Genomic DNA, 24,986 nt, shown 5'->3' on the forward strand with positions numbered 1-24,986 from the left:
GAGAGGCCTCACCCCGCTGTGCTCAGGGTTGACTCCCGGCTCTACGCTCGGGGATCACTCCCTGGGGTGCTGGGGATCGAACCCATGTCTGCCCGAGGCAAGTGCCTCTCCGCTGTCCTCTTCCTCTCTCTCCAGCCGGACTCTGGAACTTCTGAACTGACCAGTGAACTTAGCTGGTTACTCAGCATGCACTGGTGTGTGCACGTGTACACGTGCGTGTGTTCACACAGACATGTGTGTAATGCATGTGTACACATCTGAGCATTTGCCATGTGTGTTCATGTGTCTGCATGTGTGTGTGTGTATTCAAAGGGGTTTGTGCGGGCACAGACATGGATGCATATTTGTGCACATACAAGTGAGCAGTGTCTGTGGCTGATGTGCACATCAGGGCATGCATATGTATACATGTGTATACACAGGTACATGCATATGTGTGCAGGTATACATGGATGCACGTGGGCACACGCCAGCACGTACCGTGCACATAGTGAACCGAGACGAGCTGCTGGGCCTGGGCCCTCAGGGCTGACCGCAGCCCTGCCGCCGTGGCTTCCCTTTCCTGCACACAGGCCCGTGTAGGGCGTGGGGGCCGGGTGCCTCCTGAGTGCCCTGCAGACCCGCCCACACGGCCCCAGTCCTGAACCCAGGCCCGAAAGAGTGCCACCGGGTGCCCATCTGCAGCCCGGGGCCCCTGGAGCCGGAGCACTGTGATTTGGGCTCTCCAGAGCGGCATTCGGGGGCTGAGTGATGCTGGACGGGGGGCCTGAGCACTTGGGGTACAAGCCTGCATGGATGGCACCTGCTCCCCAAGGCCCCGTGTGTCTGGGGCGAGCCACCCTCATGCCTGCCCCAGAAACGCACAGGCCAGCTGAGAGCAGCGGTGCCCGGGCAGGCCGGGGGCTTCGGGCAGACAGCCTGGGCCCAGCGAGAGGAAAGTGCCTCATGCCTGCTGCCCCCCGCCATGTCTCGGGAGACGGGGCTGTTCTCGGGGGGGGGGGGTTTCTGTGTCACCCCTGCACCCTGAACCCCCGGCCTGTCCCTTGCCACAAGCACCAGCGTGCTGGGGGGCAGGTGGGGTGTGGGGGGGCCGCCCGCGGGGCCCCGCTCCCCGGATGACACCCTCCCCGGGTCCCGAGACAGCGGCCAGCCCGGGAAAAGAGGTTAAAACCAACATTTATTTAAACAAATTATATTAAGAAGACGAGACACACAGTGAAACTGCCCGTGCTGGGCCCGAGAGTCACCTCAATAAATACACGGGGTGGGGGGGACGGCGCGCCGCGGCCATGTGTCTGTGCCCCGCTGGCCCGAGACCCCCGCACGTGGAGGGGGCGCGGTGCCCGAGACCCCCGAGCACGGCAGGGAGGAGGCGGCCTGCGGGGGCACCGTCTGGGGGGCGCCCCATGTCTTCCGGGCGGGGCGGGGCGGCATGTGCTTTGGGGGGGCCCTGAGGGGCTGTTCCTGTCCCCTCATTCTGGGAAGGATGGGGGAGAAAATGTGCTTCTAGTGGCCCAGGCATGGCGAGGGGGCAGGGGCTGGGCTGGCGGGGGCGGGGGGGGTCACCCCAGGCTCTCACACCTCCATGGGGATTGGCAGGTGACCAGTGTGTGTGTGGGGGGTGGGTGTTCCACACCCCCTAGGCGCCTCTGAGTCTCTGGGGAGGGCGGGGCAGCCCCTCGCCCTCACGCTGCCAGGAGGACCTGTCTGACCCCCAAACTCGGCCCGAAGTGTGGGGATACCACAGGGTGCCTGGAACAGCACCGGTCCTGGAACCCCCAGCTGCAGGTCAGGGTGGGCAGCCAGGGGACGCCCCTCAGCTGCAGGCCCTCCTGCCCCCCGCGCTCAGGTCTCCCCCCTCTGCACCCGCAGAGCTCTGGGGACGCCCGGCTCTGCGGTGGGGTGTGGGGCTGGGGGGGGGCTGGAATTTCAGGCCGAGGTGACGTCACAGGAGGACACGAGGCTCTGGAGACCCCCCGTGGGCAGGTCGGTGACCCAGAGCAGGGGCAGGTGGGCTGTCAGGGTCCCCCAGCCCCCCGGAAGTTGCCGGCTTAGTCCCGGCTGAGTGGGGTCCCTCTGTTCCCCGTGGTCACCCGGCTCCCGCCACCTCCTGGCACCTCGTCCGAGCACCGAGTCAGGGTGCAGGGGGCGGAGCAGGGCTGGGGTATCCGCTCCTGGGTGCCCTGCTCCCCCACAGCCCGCCCGGGCCCTCCGCTCTCTGTCCCGGGGCCCCACGCCAGGCGCTGGGACACGACCCCGGAGAACGTGGGGCCCCCGGGCAGGAGCGGGCACGGGCGGGCAGGCGGCGGAAGCGGCTCCTGAGGGCAGTCGCAGCTGCTGTTGGCACCCGGGCACTCGGGGAGCCCTTGGCTGGGGAGGGCAGAGGGGAGAGCACCGGGCAGTGAGCCCCCCGCAGGGTCTCCTCCGGGAGGCGAGTCTCGGCCTTGCCGTGAGGGTGTCCAGTGTGGGGCCCGGCGGTCAGTCCTGGAGGGCGCGGTGACTCGGGGCGGGGCGCTGGGGGACGGACACACTGGGAGCTGCTGGTCACTAGGAGACACACGGGTTAGTCGCGATCACGGGGGTCCCGGGGCAGGCGAGGGCGCTCAGGACTGCGGCGGCTGCTGGCAGCGCGTGGGGCTGGGCGGGAGGCGGGCGGCGGCGCTCTGCTCCGTGCGGAAGCTGTACTCGTACTGCGGGGACAAGACGCGTCAAGACAGGGACACGGGCAGGGCAGGGGACGGGCAGGGCAGGGGACGGGCAGGGCAGGGGACGGGCAGGCGGGGGCGGGGCGGTGCGGGGGGCTGCTCTCCCGCCTGTCCCCTGCCCTGTGGAATTGAGCCATGCAGGGGGCAGGGATGGCCCCTCTTGTCCCGGGGCTCCCACAGTGCAGGACACCGAGGGGACTGTCCCCAGGGAGCTGTCCCCAACAGGGAGACCCAAGCACGGTCCAGCCCCCGAAAGCCAGGTCCGAGGCACGAGGGCCCCGAGGATGCCGAGTTCAAGGCGCCTTCCCACAGGAGCCTCTTGACCGGCAACGTAACTCCCCCTCATCCCTCCTGCTGTCCCTGGGCCAGCTCTGGGCAGGACTGGTCCCGTCTGCACCCCCCCGCCCCCCTGCGGGCTGAAGCTGGGGAGGCCGGCTCTGGCTGCCTGCTGGCCCTGCAGACCCTGAAAGCCGCCAGCTCCCGGGAGAGCCCTGGAGCAAAGTCTGGGGCAACACCGCCACCTGGTGGCTGCTCGGCAGGCGACAAGAAAGGGCCATGCAGTGGCGCCTGGGAGTGGGCGCGGTGCAAGGGGGGTGGGTGCTCTGGAGCCAGAGGGTGTCTGTAAGTGCCTGGGGGGGGGTCTTGGGAGCACCAGGGGCTCAGTAAGCACTCTGAGGGGTCTTGGGAACCTGAGGGGGGTCTGTGAGCACTTCTGGGGGGCTCGGGAGCCGGAGGGATTGTAAACACAGCAGATGCTGGTGCTGGACGGGGCTGGACGGGTGGGGACACCGGCGGGATGAGGGTCTCGAAGGGCAGCTCCTGCACCTGCTGTCCCCCTGATTGCAGCGGGTGTCCCGGGCCTAATCCCCCCTTCCCGGAGCCCTGCGCCCCGAGTGTTTGCCCAAGGCGGCTCAATTGCCTTTGAAGGTGGATTCGGCCCAGATCTGTTTACTGAAGACATTAGTCTCCCGCATAAGGGAAACCTGCACTTGAGCACAAACAGCAAATCCTTTTTGAATTAAAAAAAAAAAAAAAAGGGGGCTGGAGAGATAGCACAGCGGGTAGGGCGTTTGCCTTGCACGCGGCCGACCCGGGTTCAAATCCCAGCATCCCATATGGTCCCCTGAGCACCGCCAGGGATAATTCCTGAGTGCAGAGCCAGGAGTAACCCCTGTGCATCGCCAGGTGTGACCCAAAAAGCAAAAAAAAAAAAAAAAAAAAAAAAAAAAAAAAAAAATTCAATTAAAGGGCCTAGGGGCTGGAGTGCCAAGACGCAGCGCCCTCTGGTGGGCGCGGGCCGCTATGGCGCAGCTGGTGGCGCCTTAGCGGGAGCTCGGGAAGCCGGGGTGGCGTGGGGGGCAGGCCGGCTGCAGGGGGGACCCTCGCGCCCCCCACCCCCCCAGTCCCGGGGAGGCCGGGGCTCCTGGCTGCGCCTCAGAGTCCGTGGGTCGCCCCCGTGCTCCAGCTCACTCCCACAGGCACCGAAAGAACCACGGAGGGCAGGGGTGGAGGTGCCACCAGCGCCCCCTGCAGGGCCCCGTCTGCAGCCCGGCAGCGCGGTGGGCCGAGGGGCAGCGTTTCAAAACGCACCTGGTGAGGGGCTTGCACACGACCAACCTGGGTTTGCTCCCCAGCACCCCCATAGGACCCCCTGAGCACCACCAGGGTCAGCCCTGACGCCCTGAGCAGCACTGGGAGAGGCCGAGCCCGGGACTCTGGGATGCTAACTCCGGCAGCTGGCAAACTTGCACCAGAGGTCATGGGTGCTGGGGGGCGGGGCGGGGCGGTCCCAGCACCTGAGCCCGGGGCGTGGAAGGTGCCCACACCCTGGGACACGCTGCTGTGTGCAGGGGACTCTCCGGGGCCACACTGAAGGGGCAGGCGCTGGGCGGGGGGGGGGGGGGTCGGGGAGCAGGTACCCCGCTGGGGGTGTCCAGCCCCAGAAGCTGGCTCCAGGCCCCGCGCCCCTCCCAGGGGCAGGCGAAGGCCCGGGGTGCCTGGCCACCGCTGTCACACTGAGACTCTGAGGTGACACTGCTTCAAGCTCCTGCAGGGGACACTGAGAAAGGAACCATGGCCATTGGTCACGCCTCAGTCGGGGGGAACCTCCCAGCCCCGTTCCTGTCTCTCTTCACGGGAGAGACCAGGAGACAGTGGGGGGGGGGGGGTGGCGGCCAGGATTGCACGCCGCATTCCAGGAGAAGGTTCTAGAATGTGTAGCGGGCCCCATATTGCTCCCTCACTTGGTGGAGAGAAGGCCCCAGGGGCCATGAGCCCTGTGGTCACCAGCCGGGACACGGGGTGGGGGCCTCCCCACAGACGGTGCAAAGTGGCTGCTGGGGGCTGAGCACCCCAGCCTGGCCACACGCCCAGGGCCCCACCAGCCAGGGGGTGTCCACGTGGCCCAGCCACACACACCTTCCCTGGGGGTCTGGGTGACGCCCCCAGAGACCCGGGTGAGGCCGGCGGTCACAGCTGTCCGCTCCAGACACTCCTCCCTGGCGCCTGGGCCTGGCCTGGGGGCGGGGCCCCTGGGGGGGAGGGCGGCAGGGGTCAGAGCTGTGGGGGGTGTCCCTGGCCCTCCAGGTGGGGATGTGTGCTGGCCAGGATGGCGGGACAGAGGCCGGGCAGCTGGCGTGGACGCAGTTCTGGGGCAGCAGGCGTGAGGGGCCGGGGTTTGTCGGCTTCGGCTTTGGTGGCCGCAGCGGAGCCCTGTGTGGCCCCGGAGCCAGACGGTACAGGGGCCCGACCCCAGCCCCCCACGTCCGGCGTGAAGCCAACCCCCAGCACGGCAGGGTCCACGGTGGACGCTCGACACTGTCCGGGGGAGCCTGCCCAGAGCAGCGGCAGGCGCTGAGGACCACGTGTCCACCTGCTGCCCCCCCCCGTGTCCCCCCAGGGCCGTCTCTCCCACCCTCCACACTCTGCTGTGTGTGTGCCGGCCTCACCTGGCAGTGCTCAGGGTGCACCCCGGCCTCCTCTGCCCCCAGACCCTGTGCTCAGCCCCCCGGGCCAGGGCATGAGAGAGAACTCTGGGGGTGCCGGGCCCACCGGCTCCGCGTGGGGTTTGGGGTTCACACCTCCCCTGGGGTCCGCATGCCACGGGGAGAGGCCGGCCCCTCATCAAGCCAAGACCCAGACCGCGCCTGCCGGCAGCTAGAGGTGCACCCAGCCCGCGTCTTCCCAGAGGAGACAGAGCCCTCCCCGGGCAGGGCGGGAGTGTGGGGGTCTCGCCCCAGCGGCAGCCCCTTCTCCCCTCTGTGGTCCTGCCCACATGTGCCAGGAGCCTGTGAACAATCCACTGCGGGTCAGGGGAGGGGCGCTTTAAAACTTGGGGGAATCGAAGTCCACCGGCCGGGCTGGGGGGGAGGGGGACCCTCCCATGAAGGCTGACAGGAGCCTCGGGCTCGTGGCAGCCAGAGCTTTGCCTGATCTAGGGTGCGGCTCCTGCCGTGGGCCCCGAGTCCCCTCCCTCCCCTCCCGCCAGCCTTCCCCCAAGTGCCGTGGGCGAGGGGGTCCCAGAGAGGCTCAGAGCTGGGAGTTCTGTTAAGCCGATCCACCCTCTGAACACGCCCGTGGAGGAGAAAGACAGAGCGGCTTTCATCGAAGGCCACCCACCCTCCACTCCTGCTAAGACGCATTAAGGAAAATAAAAGAATTCGCTAATTCTTGCATGTGATACTTTTGTTTTTTAAAGGGCCCCATCTCCATGGCACTGGCCAGAGCGGGTGTGCGGGGACAGGCGTGCCTGGGAGAAGCAGGCCTGCTGCCCGGGCATGGGGCTCCCCTCGGGAGAGCCGCCCTGCTGGGCCGCGGGACAGTCTCGGGGACACCTCCCGGAGCCCTCAAAGCGGGCGGAGGCCAGCCTGGGCCGCCAAAGCCAACAGCTTCCAGGTTCAGAAACCAGCAAAGATGACGCAAGGAAACACCCCCTCACGGAGCCAGGGACACACCTGGGGCCCTCCTGCCAGAGGCGGGGGGGGGGCGGGAGGGGCACCCCCCGGCCAGTGCAAACTTGCCCCCTACCACGGCACTCTGGCCAGTTATGAGGATGTGGGCCGGACCGTCCCGGGAAAGAGCCCAGAGTTCAGCTGGAAGAAGAATGGGGGGGGGGGGAGAAACTCAGGGGCGAAAGGGCAGGGCGGGGCTGGGCCTCTAATCCCAGCAAAGCTCGCTTTGAAGCTGTGGGATCCCAAACGACTCGGAAATAAAACAGTTTTAGAGCCCACAGGCCCCCTGACAGGTGGAAGTGTGGGTCGAGGGAGTGATTCGGTCACGGAAGAATTTCTTTAAAAACTATTTTCAGGGGCTGGAGCCATAGCGCAGCAGGGAGGGCGTTTGCCCTGCACGTGGCCAACCCGGGTTCGATTCCCAGCATCCCATAGGGTCCCCCAAGCACAGCCAGGAGTGATTCCTGAGTGCAGAGCCAGGAGTAACCCCTGTGCATCGTTGGGTGTGACCCCCCCAAAAAAAAACAAACACAAAACACCCCAGCCAACCAAACAAAAAACCCACAGAAAAAAAAACAACCTGTTTCATTTTTGGACTTCCCAAGTAGTGCTCAAAGGGGCCGCAGCCATAGCACAGTGGGGAGGGCATTTGCCTTGCACGCAGCCGACCTGGGTTCAATCCCCGGCATCCCATATGGTCCCCCAAGCACTGCCAAGAATAATTCCTGAGTGCAAAGCCAGGAGTAACCCCTGAGCATCGCTGGGTGTGACCCAAAAAGCAAATAAAAAAAAAAAAAAGTAGTGCTCAAAGGGCCTGGGGAGGCAGGGGTGGGCACTGCTGATGATGTCTTGTCCGCTAGTGTCTGTTCATGTGCAAGGTGGGCTCTGACCCCCTACGCCGTCTCCCCAGCCCCAAGAAACTCATGTTAAATGAAGTGGTTTGGTCTGGGATATAGCACGCACACACACACACACACACACACACACACATGCACACACACACACGTGGCTTAGACTTGAGGAGAAAATAAAACTGGTTTGGCTCTAACCTTCCTGGGCAGGTTAAGTCATTGAAAAGTATCTAATATTTTTTTAATATTTTTGCTTTTTGGGTCACACCTGGCGATGCACAGGGGTTACTTACTCCTGGCTCTGCACTCAGGAATTACTCCTGGCGGTACTCAGGGGACCCTATGGGATGCTGGAAATCGAACCTGGGTCGGCCGCGTGCAAAGTAAACGCCCTACCCGCTGTGCTATCGCTCCAGGCCCAGTATTTAATATCTGAATAGATCTGAAATACAAAAGAGGAGGAGTGGGGAGGGCTCTGGGGACTGGACAGCGCCTGGAGCCACAGCCCCGCGGCCTGGGAGCGCGTCCCGAGGGGTCCCGAACTCGGGCCTGTGCAGTAGCCACAGAAGTGAAGCAAGCAGGGGGCTGGGCCTGGGGAGAGGAGCCCCTCTCACCCCTGGCCAGGCGGAGACGGGGCCCCAACCCAGGGCACCCCCATTCTGGAGGGCAGCAGGGTCGCAAACACACACACACACACACACACACACACACACACACGCAGCACGTGGCTGGGCCAGCTGGGCCTGGCCTCCCGGGAGGGCAGTGTGGAGGCGCCAGAGGGGAGGAGCGGGCAGGTGGGGTTGGCTGTGCGAGAGAACAGGCCCGGGGGTGCAAAGGCCAGGCACCTGCACTGTCCCCAGGGTTCTGCGTGCATCCTGGCTCTGTGTGTGTGCGCGAGCGTGTGTGTGTGTGTGTGTGTGTGTGTGTGCGTGCGCGTGCGTGCATGGTGCCCACTGCTTCCTCGCCATCAGTGACACCGGCACTGCCTCTACGGGGGTGGGTGCTGCATGGACACCCCCAGACCTGATCTGCAGAGGGGCTAGCGTGAACCGACCCAGGAGAGAAGGCCCCGTGCTGCACCCTCTAAGGGGGGGGGGCTGGGGTTCCTCTGTTTGCCCTGGCCCCTGTCACCTCCTGCTGGGAGCCCTAAGCACCCAGCTGGGGGGGTGGCGCTGTGCCTTGGAACCATACACGCCAAAAGAAAAGGGAGGGGGGCCAGGCAAGGTAACCACCGCCGGTGCAAAAAAAAACAAAAACAAAAACAAAAAAAACCCCGCAAAAAACCAAAACGCTCCCGCGCCCGGCTGCAGTCCTCGGCCTGCCCACTAGATGGTGCAAGAGGACCGCGTGCGGGCCGCGCCGGCTCCCGGCGTTAACGAGCAGAGACCCGCCCCTCGGAGCTGGCAGATGAACAGTTTGCTTTTATAGAATTGGGACTCTGCCATTTCATTACTGACACAGAAATCTTCTGCCCGCAGATGTGGGCTCCCCCCAGTCCACTCCCAAGGCCCCGGGAGAAGGTGTGTGTGTGCGTGTGGGGGAGGGGGGGCGGGGAGGGGGGCGGGCAGCCCAGGTCCAAAAGGGCAAAATTCAGGAATTCTTTCCACCCCCTGCTCCCCAACGTGCTGCCATTAATCCCACCTCAATGTCGCGATGTCAACGCCAGAGGAACCGGCCCCAAGCTTACTAAGCAATAAGCCCCATTTTTCAACACACAAACACATAAAGATGTCAGCTCAAACTGTTTACTAATTAACACTTAAAAAGACACAAATTAGATATGCGTGGCTAAGAGCAATTATAATCAAGACGAATTTCTCTAGTCATTTGGGAACTGGGAAGAAAAAAAAAACCCGCCTAATTGCTGGAACCAATGTTTTAAAAACTGAAATCACGCCAGTTAGCAAATATGTTCATTTAAGGAACATTCCACGTGACTGCGCTCCCGAGGATTGAGGACAGACCCGGGAACAAGGAAAATATTTAGGTAGAAAATTAAAATTTTAAACTCCCTCGGATTTATAACTTCTCCCCTCACTACGCCTGCAAACCGCAGCCCATAAAAACCTGTAGCAATTAAGTGGTTAAATGAACGGTCTCCCTTGTCAATTTTAAGGGAGTGATGAATATCAGATCGTCCCTTTACTAATTACACCCTGTCTTCCGGCTCCGGAGCCGGGTTGGAAGTGGAGGCTGGTGGCCAGGCGGCGGGTCGGGGGGCCAGTGACCCAGAGAGGGACGTGCTGGAAGCAGGTGGACACGGCTTTGCACTGGGCTGGGGGCTCTGGGTGTCCGTTTGGCTGGCTCCTGTTTTTATTACAGGTGGACTGTCTTCCAGGACCGTGAAACTGAGAGCCACGGACAGGCTGCCTCCGGCCATGACCGCCTTGGGTTGGAGATGTGGCTGGGGCCGGCCCTGCTAACTGGCCCCCCGGTGGGCAGGGACGGAAACCTGACCCCGATTCTTTTTTTTTTTTTTTTTTTTGCTTTTTGGGTCACACCTGGCGATGCACAGGGGTTACTCCTGGCTCTGCACTCAGGAATTACCCCTGGCGGTGCTCAGGGGACCATATGGGGTGCTGGGAATCGAACCCGGGTCAGCTGAGTACGAGGCAAACGCCCTCCCCGCTGTGCTATCGCTCCAGCCCCCCCCCGCCCCCCCCATTCTTGCCCGCACTGCCTCTGGGTGTGGATCTGGGAGGCTTCCACCCACCCAGCCTGGCCGGGTCCTGGGAATCCGTCAGATCCGGGTGGGGTGGGGGGCGGGGGCTGGTGTACCGGGGAAGGAAAGAGTGCAGAGGGAGAGTATTTATAAGCCCGTCTTCACCGGGGAGAGGGGCCGCCCCGTCCAGACCACACTTGCCGGCTCCCGAGAGCAGAGGACAGCTTTTGTGTGAGCAAAGGGGAGCGGGCGAGGGCAGGGGTGGACAGCCCAGGCCAGCACCCGCCTCCGGCCAAGCCTGGCCCACTGCGTCCACTCCCGGGGCGGGGGGGGGGGCAGCCCTGGGCAGCAAAGCTCTGCCCCCCCAGGCTGAAGGCCAGTGTGCCCAGACCCGGGTGGGCCCAGTGCAGGGAAGTGGCTGCCTGAGGGAGGTCCCGCCCGCCTTGGCCGTGCCTTGGGGGGCAGTGGGGGGCAGCGGTCACGGTGCTGCCGCTCTTCCTTCAGAGCCCCGGCTGGCTGTTTCTGAGCCTTTTCTTTCCAGAGGTTTTACCCTTTTCCCTCTGTGCCGGGGAGAAAACGCAACCCAGGGCCTCCCTCAGACAGAGCTTGGGGCACCGGGGCTGACAGGACATCCGCTGAGGGCGGGGAGTGGCTCCAGGGAAAGTGCTCACCCAGTACACCCTGAGCCTGGGCTTGGCACCACAAAGACAAAACGGGAGCAAAGACCAACTCTCGGCCTGGAGGCGGACTCTGGGCCTGGAGCCTCCCGGCCCCATTTTGGGGTCCACAAGGCCTGGCCACAAGCTTCACACTCGTCCCACACCGTAGCCCCCAGTACCCCACCCCTGCGGCAGCCTCTGCGGGTCAGATTCTGGGGCACGGGGGCCCCTCCCCTCCCTTCCCCCCCTCGCTCTGTGGCTCAGCCTGGAGCTGGCCGTGCGGTGGGGTGGGGGGTGTGCCCTTTGGAACCACAGCTGGTGGGTTCACTCGGGGCCCGCAAGGTCGGGGCTTAAATCCAGACCCCCCAGCCCCGCCGTCAGTCAGGGCTGGGGAGGACACGTGCCCCATTCTCTGGCAACTGGGTGCTGCCTCGGGCCAGCCCTAACGCCCTCCCAGCCTCCCACGTGGGCCCCTGAAAGGAGGGGACACGCTCAGGAGGGGCCCGGACCCCGGTGGGATGGCCTCAGCGAGAGGCAGTGTGGGGGGCACGGGGGATGCTGGTCATGGCACCGTAAGGGCAAAACTGACAACTCGACAGGGGGCAGGAATCAGCGAAACCAGCGAGGCCTCTGGTCGGGTTCCTGGAACTGAAACAGTGTTTCAGTTCATTGTTTCCAGCAAGGAAACAATGTGTAACTGGCCGACCTGGACCCACCCGGGAAAGTTCCTGCATCCAGCAAGTGGGCTCAGTCCATCAATCAACCACAACGCCCCAGGATTGCCTCGTGTTGACCCTAAAGAATGGGTAGCCCACAGAACCATCAGCTGCGAGTGGAGACGGTTGTTTAACCATCGCCTGACCACGGTCACCCTGGACACTTGCCCAGACACCTTTGTCTGCCAACTAGGCAAGTCTCTTTCTGAAACAATAAGGCCGATGCCGCGTATGCAATCAAACCCTCTATAACCCGCATCCTCTTGAGGGTCGGGGTCGCTACCAAGAGACCACTCTGGGTGGGACAGGTGACCCCGGTACCCCGGAATAAAACTCCTCCTTTTGCACTATCGAGTTTGTGTTTCTGCCGGCCTCTCCGCGTGGGAACCCACAGCCCCGGGCTTGACGGTACAGAAAGGGACAAACGCAAGTTCACGTGAGCAAAGGGGGTGCCCCAGCCTGGCGCCCGGGGGTGAGAGGAAGCCGAGAGAGGAGACGGAGGAGGCCCCGCGGCCGCCAGCTGCTCAGGGCGGACCTCACCTTTGTGGCGACCACAGCAAGTCACAGTCCGTGCAGGGACCACCCCTCAGGCCGTGCCCGCAGGTACCGGCCCCGAAGCACAGGCAGCAGGTCCCGGCTCAGCCCAGCGCCCCCCACCCCCGGCCTCCCCCGCCCCCACCTTTCAACGTCCTGCAGCCAGCACAGCCTCGCTACGGGGTCCCAGGGGCGGGGGTCTCAGCGGATCCCTGGGGATGCTGTGGGCATTTCTGTCCTGTCACCAGCTGATAGTAGGGGAAGGGGGTGCTCAGATGGGCGGGGGAACGGGGACGGAGAGGGGGCGGGGGTCTCCTCTACGGCCAGAGCCCAGGGTGGGACCAGGTGGGCGTCTCGGTGGGAGGTTTGGGGTGTCGTCTTATTCAGCCTGCTCCTGTGACTTCGGGGGTCTCCATTCCTTTCTCTCTTTCTCATGTTTTGGGGCCACACCCAGCAGTGCTCAGGGAATCACACCTGGAGGTGCTCGGGGGACCCTATGGGGTGCCGGGGATCGAGCCCAGGCTGGCCCTGTGCAAGGTCAGCGCCCTCCCCGCTGCACTCTCGCTCTGGCCCTGGGAATAGGGGGCTGCCGGCCTGGGGAGGGGGCTGGGGCCAGAGCAGGAATCGGGGCTGCCCGGGGCCCAGGTGACCCGTCCAGCGGAGGCTCTGGGGAGCTGCCCCCACCCTGTCCACCCTGGAGTCGGCTGTCTAGCCGGGTGAGTTCTGCTCCCACAGCCCCCTGCTGGCCTGAGCCAGTCGTCCATGCAGACACCAGCCGGGCCAGCTCCCCGCCCCCCAGCCTGAGGCTAGAGCTGACCCCAGCGGGAGTCCCCTGAGGGCCGGAAGAGAAAGCCAGGTGGCTGAGGCGGCTTTGGCCTTCCTTGTGGCCCCTGGAGTCGGCTCTTAGTCCTGTCTGTGCCCTCGGGCAAATGCGAGCCAGCCCCGAGGGCCGAGTGGACAGTCCCTGACTGACCAGCGCTGCCCTCGGAGGGGGCTGGCCGAGAGCGTGTGACCACGAGGGCACCTGAGGACGCTGGAGAGGGGCACACAGGGTGTGGGGGGGGTCCTCTGCCTAGCAGGAGCACTGCCCCCTGGCCCCCGCCCCCTGCCCTTCACTCTTCCAGTAGGGACGAAGCAGAACCAGAACCGCTCAGAACCACACGGCTGCCACGTGGGCTCTGCCTGCCTCAGCCCAAACCCCCAAGTGCTGGTGAGAAATAAAACAGGCCAAACACCAGGCGGGCAGGAAAGCCTTGGCCTTCAGAGAGAGAGAGAGAGAGAGAGAGAGAGAGAGAGAGAGAGAGAGAGAGAGAGACAGAGAGAGAGAGAGAGACAGAGAAAGGAGTGAGGAAGGATGGGAGGGAGAGAGGGAGGGAAGGAGAGAGAGGGAGAGAGAGAGAAGAAAAGAGAGGAGAGGGAGAGAGAGGGAGAGAGCAGGGGAGAGAGAGGGAGGGAGAAAGAGAGGGGGAGAGGGAAAGAGAGGGATGGAGGGAAGGAGAGAGAGAAAGAGGAGGGAGGGAGAGAGGGAGAGAGAGAAGAAAAGAGAGGAGAGGGAGAGAGAGCAGGGGAGAGAGAGAGGGATGGAGGGAAGGAGAGAGAGAGGGAGAGAGGGAAGGAGAGAGAGAGGGAGAGAGGGAGTGAGCACACAGACACAGACAGATGCTGAGAGCTCAGTGGGGACAAAGCATCTAAGAATCGAGTCCTGGTGGAAGCAAAGCTCCATTGGGGGGTGCCTACCCCCACCCCCCCATTGTCCTGCAGCAGAGACCCTGGTGGGTGCTGTCGCCCCCCAGCCCCAGGGACCGGCTCACTCACCTCCTTCTCGATCTCCGCCAGGGACTTGATGGTGATGCCCAGGAGGTCGAAGGGCTGCATCTGGAACACAGACTCGGTCGCCCTCTGCCCGCTGGGCCCCCTCCCCCACCCGGAGGGTCCCCGCCTCCCGCCCGGCTGCAGGGCAGGTGACAGGGCTCGAGGAGCAAGGCCGGGGCCCGGTGTCCAGCCGGACCCGCTCTGGTGGCGTGCTGGGCCTTCGCAGAGGGCAGTGCTGACCGCCCGGCAGTCACGGGGAGCCCGGAGAGCCCTGACCAGGCGGTGGACGGGGAGACGCTGGCTCTGGAGCCTGTGGTCCCCGTTCAACCCCCAGCAGGGTCTTAACAGGGGCACCGGCCTGGGCGCTGGACGGACGGATGGACAGACGGACGGACGAGCCTGGGGCAGGGGCTGTTCTCCGGGGAGCCCAACCAGCAGAGTGTGGTGGCCGGGCCTGGCTGGGAAGCCGGGAAGTCCACCCCCCATCCCCTCCTCTCTGGCTGGGAGACCCCTGGGGGCACAGCCTGTCCGGGGTCTCGGGGTCTCGGGCTGAGTCACAGCCCTGTGAGGCGAAGGGGGGCGGGGCGGGGGCATCCGCCTTGCCCAGCAGTGACCCGCTGCTGCTCCATCACAGGTGGGAATGGCCCCCTAAACTCCCCCCCACCCCGTGGAGCCGGCGGTGGTGCAGGGTAGACTGGCAGCCCAGAGTCACTATGGCAACGCGGCTGAGTGTGTGTGTGGGGGAGGGGGCAAGTCACTCCTGCTCCGTGTGTCACGGCACGAGAGTTTTCCAGGATGAAGCCGCTTACCAGGAGGGCTCAGGAGCCTGTTAGGGTTCAGGAGAGTGGGAACAGCGGAGCCGGCCGGGCGGATCTCGGCTGGACCCAAGAACAACACTGGAGGGTTCTTGAGTGGGTGGCCAGGGTGGGGGGGGGGTGGCCACAAGCGACTCTGAGCAAACTTGGGCAGAGGGGACTGGGAACAGACCAGCGGCACCCGAGGGACCCTTGTGTGCGGCTGTCGTGGCCGAGGGGGCCAGGGTGTGTGTGTGCCCACGAGCTGGGGAGATCTGAGCTCAGCCCCAGGCCCCCGGCACCCCCGCCCCGCACTGGAAGGAGCTGGGGGTGCCTCGGGGCCCGAGGGGGCACGTGTGACTCGTGGGGCTGCGGGGGTGCCCCCACACCCGGAGGGCACGGCCGCATCGGGCTGGCAGCACCCTGGGGAAGTCGAGGCAGCCTCTGCTGTGCCGCCCAGTGACCGGGCCAGTCACAGGTGACCGCCAGCAGCGCCAGACCCGAGGGTCCGTCTGGTGGAAAGGTCGGGCGTGGACCCCCGTCCCGCCCCCACGGGGCACTTACGCTTTCCGGCACGCAGGAGAACTTGTCTGAGATCATGAAAGGCACGCCGTCCATGGCTGCGGGGAGAGAGCGTGGTCAGCGCGGCTCCTTCGGGCCGGGCGGGGGCGGGACCCGCTGGGCAGGCCCGAGAGGGGCATGGCCGCGGGCAGCCGCCCAGGGCCTTGTCTGGAGTTGGGGGGATGCCTGGCCCGGAGTGGGCGCCACAGGGCGCAGGGGAGGCCCCAGCTGCCCAGGGTCCCAGGGCACCGGGGTGGGTCCCCCAGGAAAGCCAGGGCAGGGCGCAGGGGGGCTGTTCCTTTCCCACCCCCGTGCCCAAACCCAGGTCACAGCCGCCAAAGGCAGGCAAAGAGCAGCTACGCAGCTGCCCGGGCGCTGGGCGGCCCTCGGCTGGTCATCGGACTGGTGGGTGGGGGGGACAGGGTGGGACAGAGGGGGACAGGTGGGGCAGGGCGGAGACGAGGGGGACAGGGAGGGCAGTAGGGGGACAGGGTGGGCACAGGGCGGGTCAGAGGACAGGGCGGTGGTCTCTGCGCCTGCGGTGGGCCCGACCCGCCCCGTCCCTGTGGTGGCTTTCTGGGAGGGGCTGGAAGCGCCGGGGACAGCCCCCTGCGGAATGGTGGTCTCTCCCGACACCCTTAGTGTGCTGGCATGGGGGTGGTGGGGGCAGTCTGCACTCCTGGGGGATGGAGAAGCAGGAGGGTGGGGAGGGGGAGGGGGAGGCGGGGACAGGCGGGGGAGGGGGTGGGACTAGGGAGGGAGACAGGGTGAGGCGGGAGGGGGCCCCTCTGGGCAGGGACTGTGCCATCGTCTCACTCCAGGAGCTGCCCCACTCCCCCTCCTCCCCACCACCCTCCCCCCCTCCTGCTGGCCGCTGTCCCCGGGCCCTTCCTGGGAGGGGGCCGAGGGCAGGCGGGTCTCGGTTCACCTGGGGCGTCGGGGCACTCGGGGAGCAGCGCCCCTCTTGGGTGAACCCACAGGCCACGGTGACGCAGAGGCACCAGACACGGGCAGTGACCGTAAATGTCACAGGACTCCCAGGACGCGACCCAGAGACAGGCACGAAGCCGCTGCCGGGAACAGCGCCCACACGGGCCCTCGAGGCGGCCGCCCCTCACCTCGGGGAAACTACCGACACGCCCACCCCGTCCACCCCAGGGCGGCGCTGACCTGCAGGGAGATCGGGTGTGCCCTCTGCGACCCCCACTATAGTGTCCCCCCATCATGTCACCCCCACCTCTGGGCAGCCGCCCAGGTCTACACCCGCTGCCACCTCCAGGCAGCCACCCCTGGTCTACACCCGCTACCTGGGGTGCTGCAGGGCGATTCCTGCTCCCTTCTCCTGCCCCCGTAACACCGCACCCTGCCACAGGGAGGGTCCCACGGGGGCTGCGCCCGCCCTGAGCTGGGGCAGTGGGAACCTGGAGGCCGCCAGGGGTGACCAGGGGGGACTAGAGGTGACGGTGCAGCCGAGCAGGGTGGGGGCCCAAAAGGGAAGGGCAGCCACGTGACACCGGGCCCGAGAGGGCACGCCAGGACACACACACTGGGACACACAGGACATACACCGGGACACACACAGGGTCACACACTGGGACACACACAGGACACACGCTGGGACACACACAGGACACATGCTGGGACACACACAGGACACACACTGGGACACACACTGGACCCACACCGGGACACACACAGGACACACGCTGGGACACACACTGGGACACACACCGGAACACACACCGGGACACACACAGGACACACACCAGGACACACACCGGGATACACAGGACACACACAGGACACACACTGGGACACACACAGGACACACACAGGACACACTGGGACACACACAGGACACACACTTAGAGACACACTGGGACACACACTGAGACACACTGGGACATACACTGGGGCACACACCAGGACACACTGAGACACACCAGGACACATAATGAGACACGCTGAGACACGTGTCCTCACTCCCGGCACGGGCCTGAGATGGAAACAGAGTTTCAGCCGCCACAGTCACACTCCCAGCACCGCGCTCCTGCCCTTGGCTGTGTCTGGCGCCCCCCCCTTGCCCCCCGCCCGGTCTGTTCCCATCTCTCCTGACACGCAGCAGCGGGAAACTGGGCCCACGACGGACCCCCGCGAAGAGCCCCTCCCCTCCTCGTGTCCCGCCACCCAAAGCCAGGGGTGAAGGGGCCGAGTGAGGGAGGCAGTCGCAGGTCTGAATTCGCCAAGCCAAGTGGTGAATGCAGAGGGAACGTTCCAGAAGGCGGCGAGAAGTGATGGCCCAGGAGGGCTTCTCGGGGGGCGCAGGGAGAGCAGGTGACGCGTCCTCGCGGCCAACGGGGACGTCAGACCGGACCTGCCACCACGGGCTCTGGGGCCAAAGCCTGGGCCAGGGCGAGGCTCTGCCCCCACCCCCGGGGCTCTGCAGGCCTTGAGCGGGGAGCCCCCGAGAGAAGGTGGAGCTGACGGGGGAGGCCGAGGCCAGAGGGCAGCGACTCCTGACCACGAGCAGAGGAGCCGCGGGGGTTCCCCAGGTCACAGAGGCGGCGACGCTCACTGACCCTCCGGGAAACGCCGGGGCCGAGGGCGAGGCTGGCTGACGGGGCCTGCGCTCCGGAAAGGCCGTGACGGCCCCGCGGGGCTCCCAGGGCTGGCAGCCTCCTTTGCTGAGTCCTGCTCTAAGCCCGAGACTGAGACCAGGTCTCAAGTACTAGTACTTATCAGAGCAGTGCTGCTGGCTGACACACACAGGGCATTCTGGGGGCTCCGATGGGGAAAGGCCCAGTCTCAGCCCGGCCGCCAGCACCAGGACAGGGCCGTCCACTGCAGCCTTGCCCGGGACCGTCCACCGCAGCCCTGCCTGGACTGTCCACCACAGCCCTGCCCCAGACCTTGCACCACCGCCCCTGCAGGCTCAGGTGGGTGTGTGCGCCCTCTAATAATACGGAACTTTCTCTCTGGGGGCCACACCCAGTTGTGTGAAGGGCATACTCCTGGTGGTACAGGCCCGGGGGGTGAGGGGGATGGGGGAGGGGGAGCCTGATTGATGGCCGGGCTTGAACCTGGGTCGGCCGTGAGCACGGCAAAGAGCCTTCTCTGCTGTACGAACCCTCTGGCCCTTTGGAGCAGGGGATCCCTTTTTTTCCCCCTTTTTTTCTTTTTGGGTCACACCCGGTGATGCTCAGGGGTTACTCCTGGCGGTGCTCAGGGGACCCTATGGGATGCTGGGATTCGAACTCTGGTCGGCTGCGTGCAAAGCACACGCCCTCCCCGCTGTGCTATGGCTCCAGCCCCCCCAAGGGAATTCTTGAGCTAAGGTTTACGCGGCCCAGTTTGGGGTGCGTCTGCCATCCGCACGCGGGGAGGCACCCCATTCCCACGTGGGGGCCCCCGGCTTCTCCCCCGCCGGTGGTCTGCTCTGGAGGCAGCCCTTGGCCGCTCCTCCAGCCATGAGACAAGATTGGGGGACAAGAGAGGGGGCCCCTCTGGGGCGAAAGGCCCCCTTCTCCTGGTGCTCATGGCGGAGACGTGCGCAGCCAGGTGCTCTGGGGGTGCTCTAGGAGGCCCCCAGTGGACCTGTCAGAAGTCCATCGGCCTGCACTGTCTCACCGTGTTCAAGGTCTGGGTCATCCAGGCCCGTGGTCACCCAGAAGCGCGCAGACTGTCCCCATGGGGATGGGTCAGCTATATCTGGCTGGACGAAGCGGCAGGCCTGAGACCCCGAACTCTGCTGGACGGGCGGCTGACCGGCAGCTGCGTGCTGACCTTGACTGGCCCGGGGGCGGGGGGACGGGCCTCAGAGCCACCTCCCATGAGGATGGGCAGACGCAGCCGGCCTGGGGTTGGACTGTCCGGCCCTACACGGTGTCCTGTGCAGGGTGGATGTGGCCGCAGCCTGACAGGCCAATGCAACGTCCTTGCCTCAGGCCTGAGACCCAGAACGCCCAAAGACGGGCAGAGACGAAGGACTCGCCTTGGTCCCGTCTGCACTGTGGAGCCGGGCAGGGTGGCCTGAGTGTGTGTGGGGGGGAGGCTGAGCTCCCGCCCGTGGGGTGGCCAGGGTGAGAGGGGGCCCAGGGTGGTGAGGGGCCCAAGTGACCCCTCTGCTCCCGGTTTCTCCTCACCACACCCCAGGGAGCACCTCAGGGTCCGGCGGGAGAAGACCTGAGGGTGAGTGCGGCTGGGAGAGGGAAAGGAGGGAGGTGGTGAGGAGGGTCAGGGGGCCGGATCCCTGCGCGGTGAGTCTGTGCTCATGGCCGGCCCACCAGGACCCTGGGAATCGGGGCACGCATTTCTCACACCCAGGACAGCCCGCACGAATCTCTCCCCCCGCCCCCCCCCCCCCCACGCCCGGCTCTGTTCAGGGGCCTCCCTGCCCCAGCAGAAGCCAGAGTTTGGGCCTCACTGTCCCCCAGTCGCCTTTTCCCCTTTAGCCCACCGCCACATCCCACTCAGAGGGGCCCCGTCTGGCCGGGGTGTGGGGGTTCACGTCACCCCCCACCAGCCCTGGCCCTCCGAGTCAGCCTGGGGTTCTCACCCGGGCACAGTCTGGCCGCATCTGTCCTTCCCTCCTGGGCAACCAGGGTGGCCTCCCTGGGATAAGCAGCACCCCTGTCCCCAGCACCCAGCCTCTCCCTTGCAGTCCAGCAGACAAAGCCAGGGAACCCGTGTGTGTGTGTGTGTGTGTGTGTGTGTGTGTGTGTGTGTGTGTGTAAGGGGGGAGTGTGTGTATTGGGGGAGTTGTGTGTGTTGGGTGTGTGTGTGTTGGGTGTGTGCGTGTGTGTGTGTAAGGGGGGGAGTGTGTGTGTATTGGAGGAGTTGTATGTGTGTGAGTGTGTGTGTGTTGGGTGTGTGTGTGTTGGGTGTGTGTGTGTGGAGGGGGGAGTGTGTGTGCATTGGGGGAGTTGTGTGTGTTGGGTGTGTGTGTGTTGGAGGGAGTGTGTGTGTGTGTGTGTGGGAGGGGGGTGGCCCAGAGTCGGGAAACTCTGCAGTGATGGAGGGGGGAGGCCTGGAGGGGCAGCCTGGGGCGGTGGGGGTGACCCCCCGGGCTGGGCGTGTGGCTGGTGTCGGGTGGGGGTCGTGTGCTGTGGGGACCCTTTCAGTCCTGGGATGCTGCTTCTCTCTTCTGCCGCCCCCCCTGCCCCCCCCAGCCCCTGCCCCCTTCTCCCTACTTTCTTTCTGGGGGCGCGTCCAGCAACACGCCCTCCGCGCAGGCGTGCAGCCCGACCGCCAGGCAGCCTCGGGCTCCGCGGCGCAATTAGCATTCTCCTAAACAAACGAGCTTCCACAGAGCTGTAATTAAGCAGGCCTGTAATTAAGTATATGCCCTTTATCATAACGATCATGTTTAAAAATGGCGTGATGCATGGAGCTCTGTTATTAATGCCGTAATCCGGCTGCGGCGGGCGCGGAGTCGGCGTGGCAGCCTGTCAGCGGACTGTTTGTAAAATACGCGGGAGGAAGAAGCCGGAGACAATGAGCTCAGGCGAGGGTCCCTTTCACCGCAGCCACGACAAGGCAGGAGGAGGGGGGCTGCTTACCGCCTCCGACGGGAGCTTTAAACAAGCGGAGCCCTAAGCTGCGAGTGCATCACCCCCCACTCCAGGGAAGAGAAAGGGGTTCTGTGTGCACGCATGTGTGTGCATATATGTATGCGTGTATGCGCGCGTGTGCATATGTGTATGCGTGTGTGCATGTGCATGTGTGTGCACCCGTGTGCGTGAGGATCTGTGTGCATGTGTATGCACATGCATGTGTGCACACATGTGTGCATGTGTCATACACACACGTGCACATGTGTATGCATGTGTGCTTGTGTGTGCACATGTGTGTATGTGCATGTAGAGTGCACATGCATGTGGGTGTGCATGTGCGTGTGGTGTGTGTGTGCATGTGCATGCATATGTGGCGCGTGTGTGTGTGCATGCGTGTGAGTGTGTGCATGCATGCACGTGTGTGTATGTGAGTGTGTCTGTGGTTCCTGGGAAATGCTCCCGTTTGCACGCTGGGTCCATGGCCCTCCGCAAGGTCACGGCTCTTGGTCCTCTCTCTTGGTGCAGGCCTGGGACTGACTCATCCAGGCTCCCTGGATTTCCACCACCCCCATCACTTCTGAGGGTCCCACACAAATTCTCCCCCGGGGGCCCAGACCCAGGCCCACCCCATCAGCCCGGGGTTCCCGTGGCTCCCTGGCATCCCTGGGCCCCACTGGCACTAGGCCCACCTGCGCAACATGGCCGTACGCCGTCTGCCGAGGCATGAGACTTGAGGCCGGCCACCGGTCAGCAAGGAGGGGCGTCTCGTTCTCAGGTGGGATGAGACACAGTGGGGACGGTGGCCCCTGTCTGGGGCTCCGGTCCTGCCCACCCACCCACCCACCTACCCGCCGAGCTTCCCAAGTCCTGAATCACCACGTGTGCCAGGAAAGACGAGTCGGGCTCTGGAAACGGCCACAGATTCCGAAAACTCGGGCACACACTGCCTCGGGGACGTCCCCTCTGGGCGCCGGCAGGGTGGGGGCTGTTTGGGGGCTGCGGCCGGCCCCGTAGCCTGCAAGTCACCCTCCCATCTGTGAGCCGCAGCAGGAAACCCCGGCGCAATCGGGGCACGGCACTGTCACCGTCACCAGTGACTGTCCCTTCCACGGACGCCTTGCGCCTTCCGGACCAGCTTTTAAACGGGAACCTACCAGAGCTCCCAGCCCCCCCCCCCCCCCCGTCTCCAACTCCGAGTGCGGGGGACAGGGACAGAAGGGGCGAGGCCCCTGTGGCCAGGGCCAGGGAAGTGGGGCTCGTGCAGGTCAGCGGGAAGTAGGGAGGACGGTGGAAACGGTCACTCCTGGCATCAGAGGGGCTCCCCGGTGACCAAGAAATGGGGTCCTGAGCTGTAAGACGCTGCAGAGGGTCTCACCCCCCCCTGCCCCCCGGGCTGCCACGGCTTGGGCACGGGGGGCCACGAAGGCCGGCTGGGCGGAGGCCACCCCCATGGGCTGCTCCCAAGGCTCCAAGGACACGAGGTTCACGGCTTGGGGGCCCAGACTCCAAGGAAAGGGAGCACCCCCAGGGTGATAGAGGAGCACGGAGAGCTGAGGGCCCCTGGCGCGGCTGCAGGGGGGCCACAGACACTCTGGGAGGGCTTCAGGAGGGGGAGTGAGGGGGCTGCGGCAGGGTGCGGCCCCGAAGGGGGGAGGTGGTGGTGAAGGAACCACGTGGCACTTGGCGCGGAGCTGTCACCACGGCACTGAGGGAGAGGACGGAGGGGCCGTGGAGGGGCTGAGTCGGCCACGTACCCAGCCGGTGGGCAGAGGGAGGCCGACACCCGGCTCCGGGCCGGCCCGTGGCTGCACACACACATGCCGATGGGGCCCATGGAGTTAGAAACCGGGAGGAGAGTGGGGGGTTCCTGAGGATCACCGACCACTCACCCCCCACTCGGGGGTCCCCAGCTGGCTGGGGCAGCTTCGGGGGGCAGCTGGCGCCCCACCCCCAGCCCAGTTCTGATTGAGGGGCCTGGGGGCAGCTCTGGGCACCCCTCGCTTCTCAAAGCTTCCTGGGGACTCTATGGAGCAGCCAGAAGGGAGACCCCCAGGGAGGGGAAGGAAGGGGGGCGCCTGTGCCCAATGCTTCCCTCCCTGACCCTTCCCTTCCCACCCTCTCTCTCCCCTTCCCTGCCCTTCCGGCCCCACCCTCTCCTGTCCTTCCGTTCCTGCAGCCAGGAGCAGAGGGCGCCCCCTGCGGGTAGGGTCTGGTCAGGTCAGGGCCTGGGAGTGACAGCGTGGGGGCTGGGGGCTTGGGGCAGAGGGGAACTCTGGGCCCCTGGCGCGGCAGGTGGGTGCACGGCCTCCTTCCTGGTGTGAAGTGCTGGGGGCCGGGCACAGGCTCGCAGGCGAGGAGGTCCCACCCTCAGCAGCACCTCACCTAAAGAGGTGGGGGGCACGCGACCAGGCGGGCGACCCTGGCCAGCGTGTGCGTGGGCAGGTCATGACCTCTGGCCAGGGCATGTGTGGATGCCATGGCGGTGACACACGCCTGACCCTGTGAGAGCGTGGCTGGCCGCCCCCCCCCCCTCAAGAGCAGCGCTGCCTGTTCACCTCCGAGATCCTGAAATCTGCCCGGGACCCCACACCCAGGGCTTCCTCGGCTGGCCCAAGCTGCAGGGACCCAGGGCAGGGTGAGGGCGAGCTTTGAACAGGGTCCTTGAGGCCCTGGGAAGGACCGAGGTGCCCTCATGCCCTGGTCACTCGCCACAGGGTCTCCTTCGAAGGACCACAGGGCTGTGTCCCGCCAATGGCCAGGGGCACGTGAGGACAAAGAGACGACCATGGGACAGCGGCACCAAGGGAGGCAGGTTGGTGCCACAGCACGGAGAGCCCCTGGTCTGGGCGAGGGGGGTCAGGTTCCCCAGGACTGACACCCCAAGTCAGCTTTAGAAAGTCCAGCGTGGGTCCTACAGGGACAGCCAGGGTGGGCCCATCTGCTCTGGGCTGTGCGTGCCCGTGGCTGGGTCACGGGTCCCCTTGTGTGTGTTCATGTGCGTGCCTGCACATGTGTGAGCCTGCATGCATATGATTGCATGTATGCCTGTATGTTCATGATTAAACATGTGTATGATGGCATGTGTGCCTGTGTGTATGACTGCATGTGTGTCTGCATGTCTGTATGGTTGCATGTGTGTGCATGCATGTATGACTGCATGTGTGCCTGCATGTCTGTATGATTGCATATGTGCATGTTCATATGTAATTGCATGTGCATGATTGCATGTGTGCATGCATGTGCATGATTGCATGTGTGCATGCATGTGTATGATTGCATATGTGCCTGAATTTATGTATGATTTCATGTGTGCAAGTGCATGTATAACTGCATGTGTCCTGCATGTGTGTGATTGCCTGTGTGCCTGCGTGTATTATTGCATGTGTGCCTGCATGTGTATGATTGGATGTGTGTCTGCATGTGTATGACTGGATGTGTGCCTTCTTGCATGTGTGCATGCACGCATGTGAGATTGCATGTGTGTGTGTATGTAAATGATTGCAAGTGTGCATGCATGAATGATTGCATGTGTGTCTGTGTGTGATTTCATGTGTGCCTGCACGTGTATGATTGTGTGTCTGCATGTGTGAATGATTGCATGTGTTCATGCACACGTGTGCATGCCACATGTATCCATGCATGTGTATTTGTGGGCAGACCTCAGGTCTGTATGCATGTGGCTGTATGTGAGCGTGCCCGTGCATAGCAGCCAGGCTGCAGCTGTCCCCCGAAACCTCCCGGGAGAGGAGAGGCATCCCTGGCTCCTGCAGCTGCCCCCACGTCTCAGGCTGCTCTGCCGCTCCCCCTCCTGCCCCGCCTGGCCAGGCCCCGCCGTGTCCCTGCCACGCGATGGGGCTCAAAGCTCCTGGCCGGGTAACAGACCAGTGGTGCCTGCGGCTGGGTACAAAGGAGGGAGACTCTGGACTCGGTATCCTGGTGGGGACGTGGGGCACAGGCCAGGGACCCCCGGGCCCCAGACCCTGCCAGCCTTCCCCTGCCACGGCTTTCCCTGGGGAGCGATGTCTCGTAGGGGAGGGCTGGCTGGGCTCACGCGGGCTCTGCCGCGAGGCTCCAGGGGTCCCCCTCCCCGGCCTCCCGCTCCCTTCTGTCGAGCTGCCGAGCTGCTGAAGGACGACGCCACAAATTACCCCGATCTGGGACTTAATATTCACCTTTAAAGGGCATGTCAC

General features: G+C 64.8%; 1 protein-coding gene across 3 annotated transcripts in view; it reads right to left on the reverse strand.

The window, feature by feature from the left end:
• Positions 1–2,270: 2,270 nt before the first annotated feature.
• Positions 2,271–24,986, reverse strand: part of MVB12B (multivesicular body subunit 12B) — a 141,413-nt gene continuing 118,697 nt past the window's right edge. For all 3 annotated transcript variants that reach the window (XM_055141546.1, XM_055141552.1, XM_055141560.1), the window contains 3 exons: positions 15,248–15,303; positions 13,893–13,952; positions 2,271–2,690 (listed from right to left, as the gene is read on the reverse strand). In XM_055141546.1, coding sequence (XP_054997521.1) covers positions 2,604–2,690; positions 13,893–13,952; positions 15,248–15,303 — 203 coding nt within the window. In that variant the 3' untranslated portion in view covers positions 2,271–2,603. The remainder of the gene's footprint in view (positions 2,691–13,892; positions 13,953–15,247; positions 15,304–24,986) is intronic.

The sequence above is a fragment of the Sorex araneus genome, chromosome 1, assembly GCF_027595985.1.
Source record: "Sorex araneus isolate mSorAra2 chromosome 1, mSorAra2.pri, whole genome shotgun sequence".
NCBI lineage: Eukaryota > Metazoa > Chordata > Mammalia > Eulipotyphla > Soricidae > Sorex > Sorex araneus.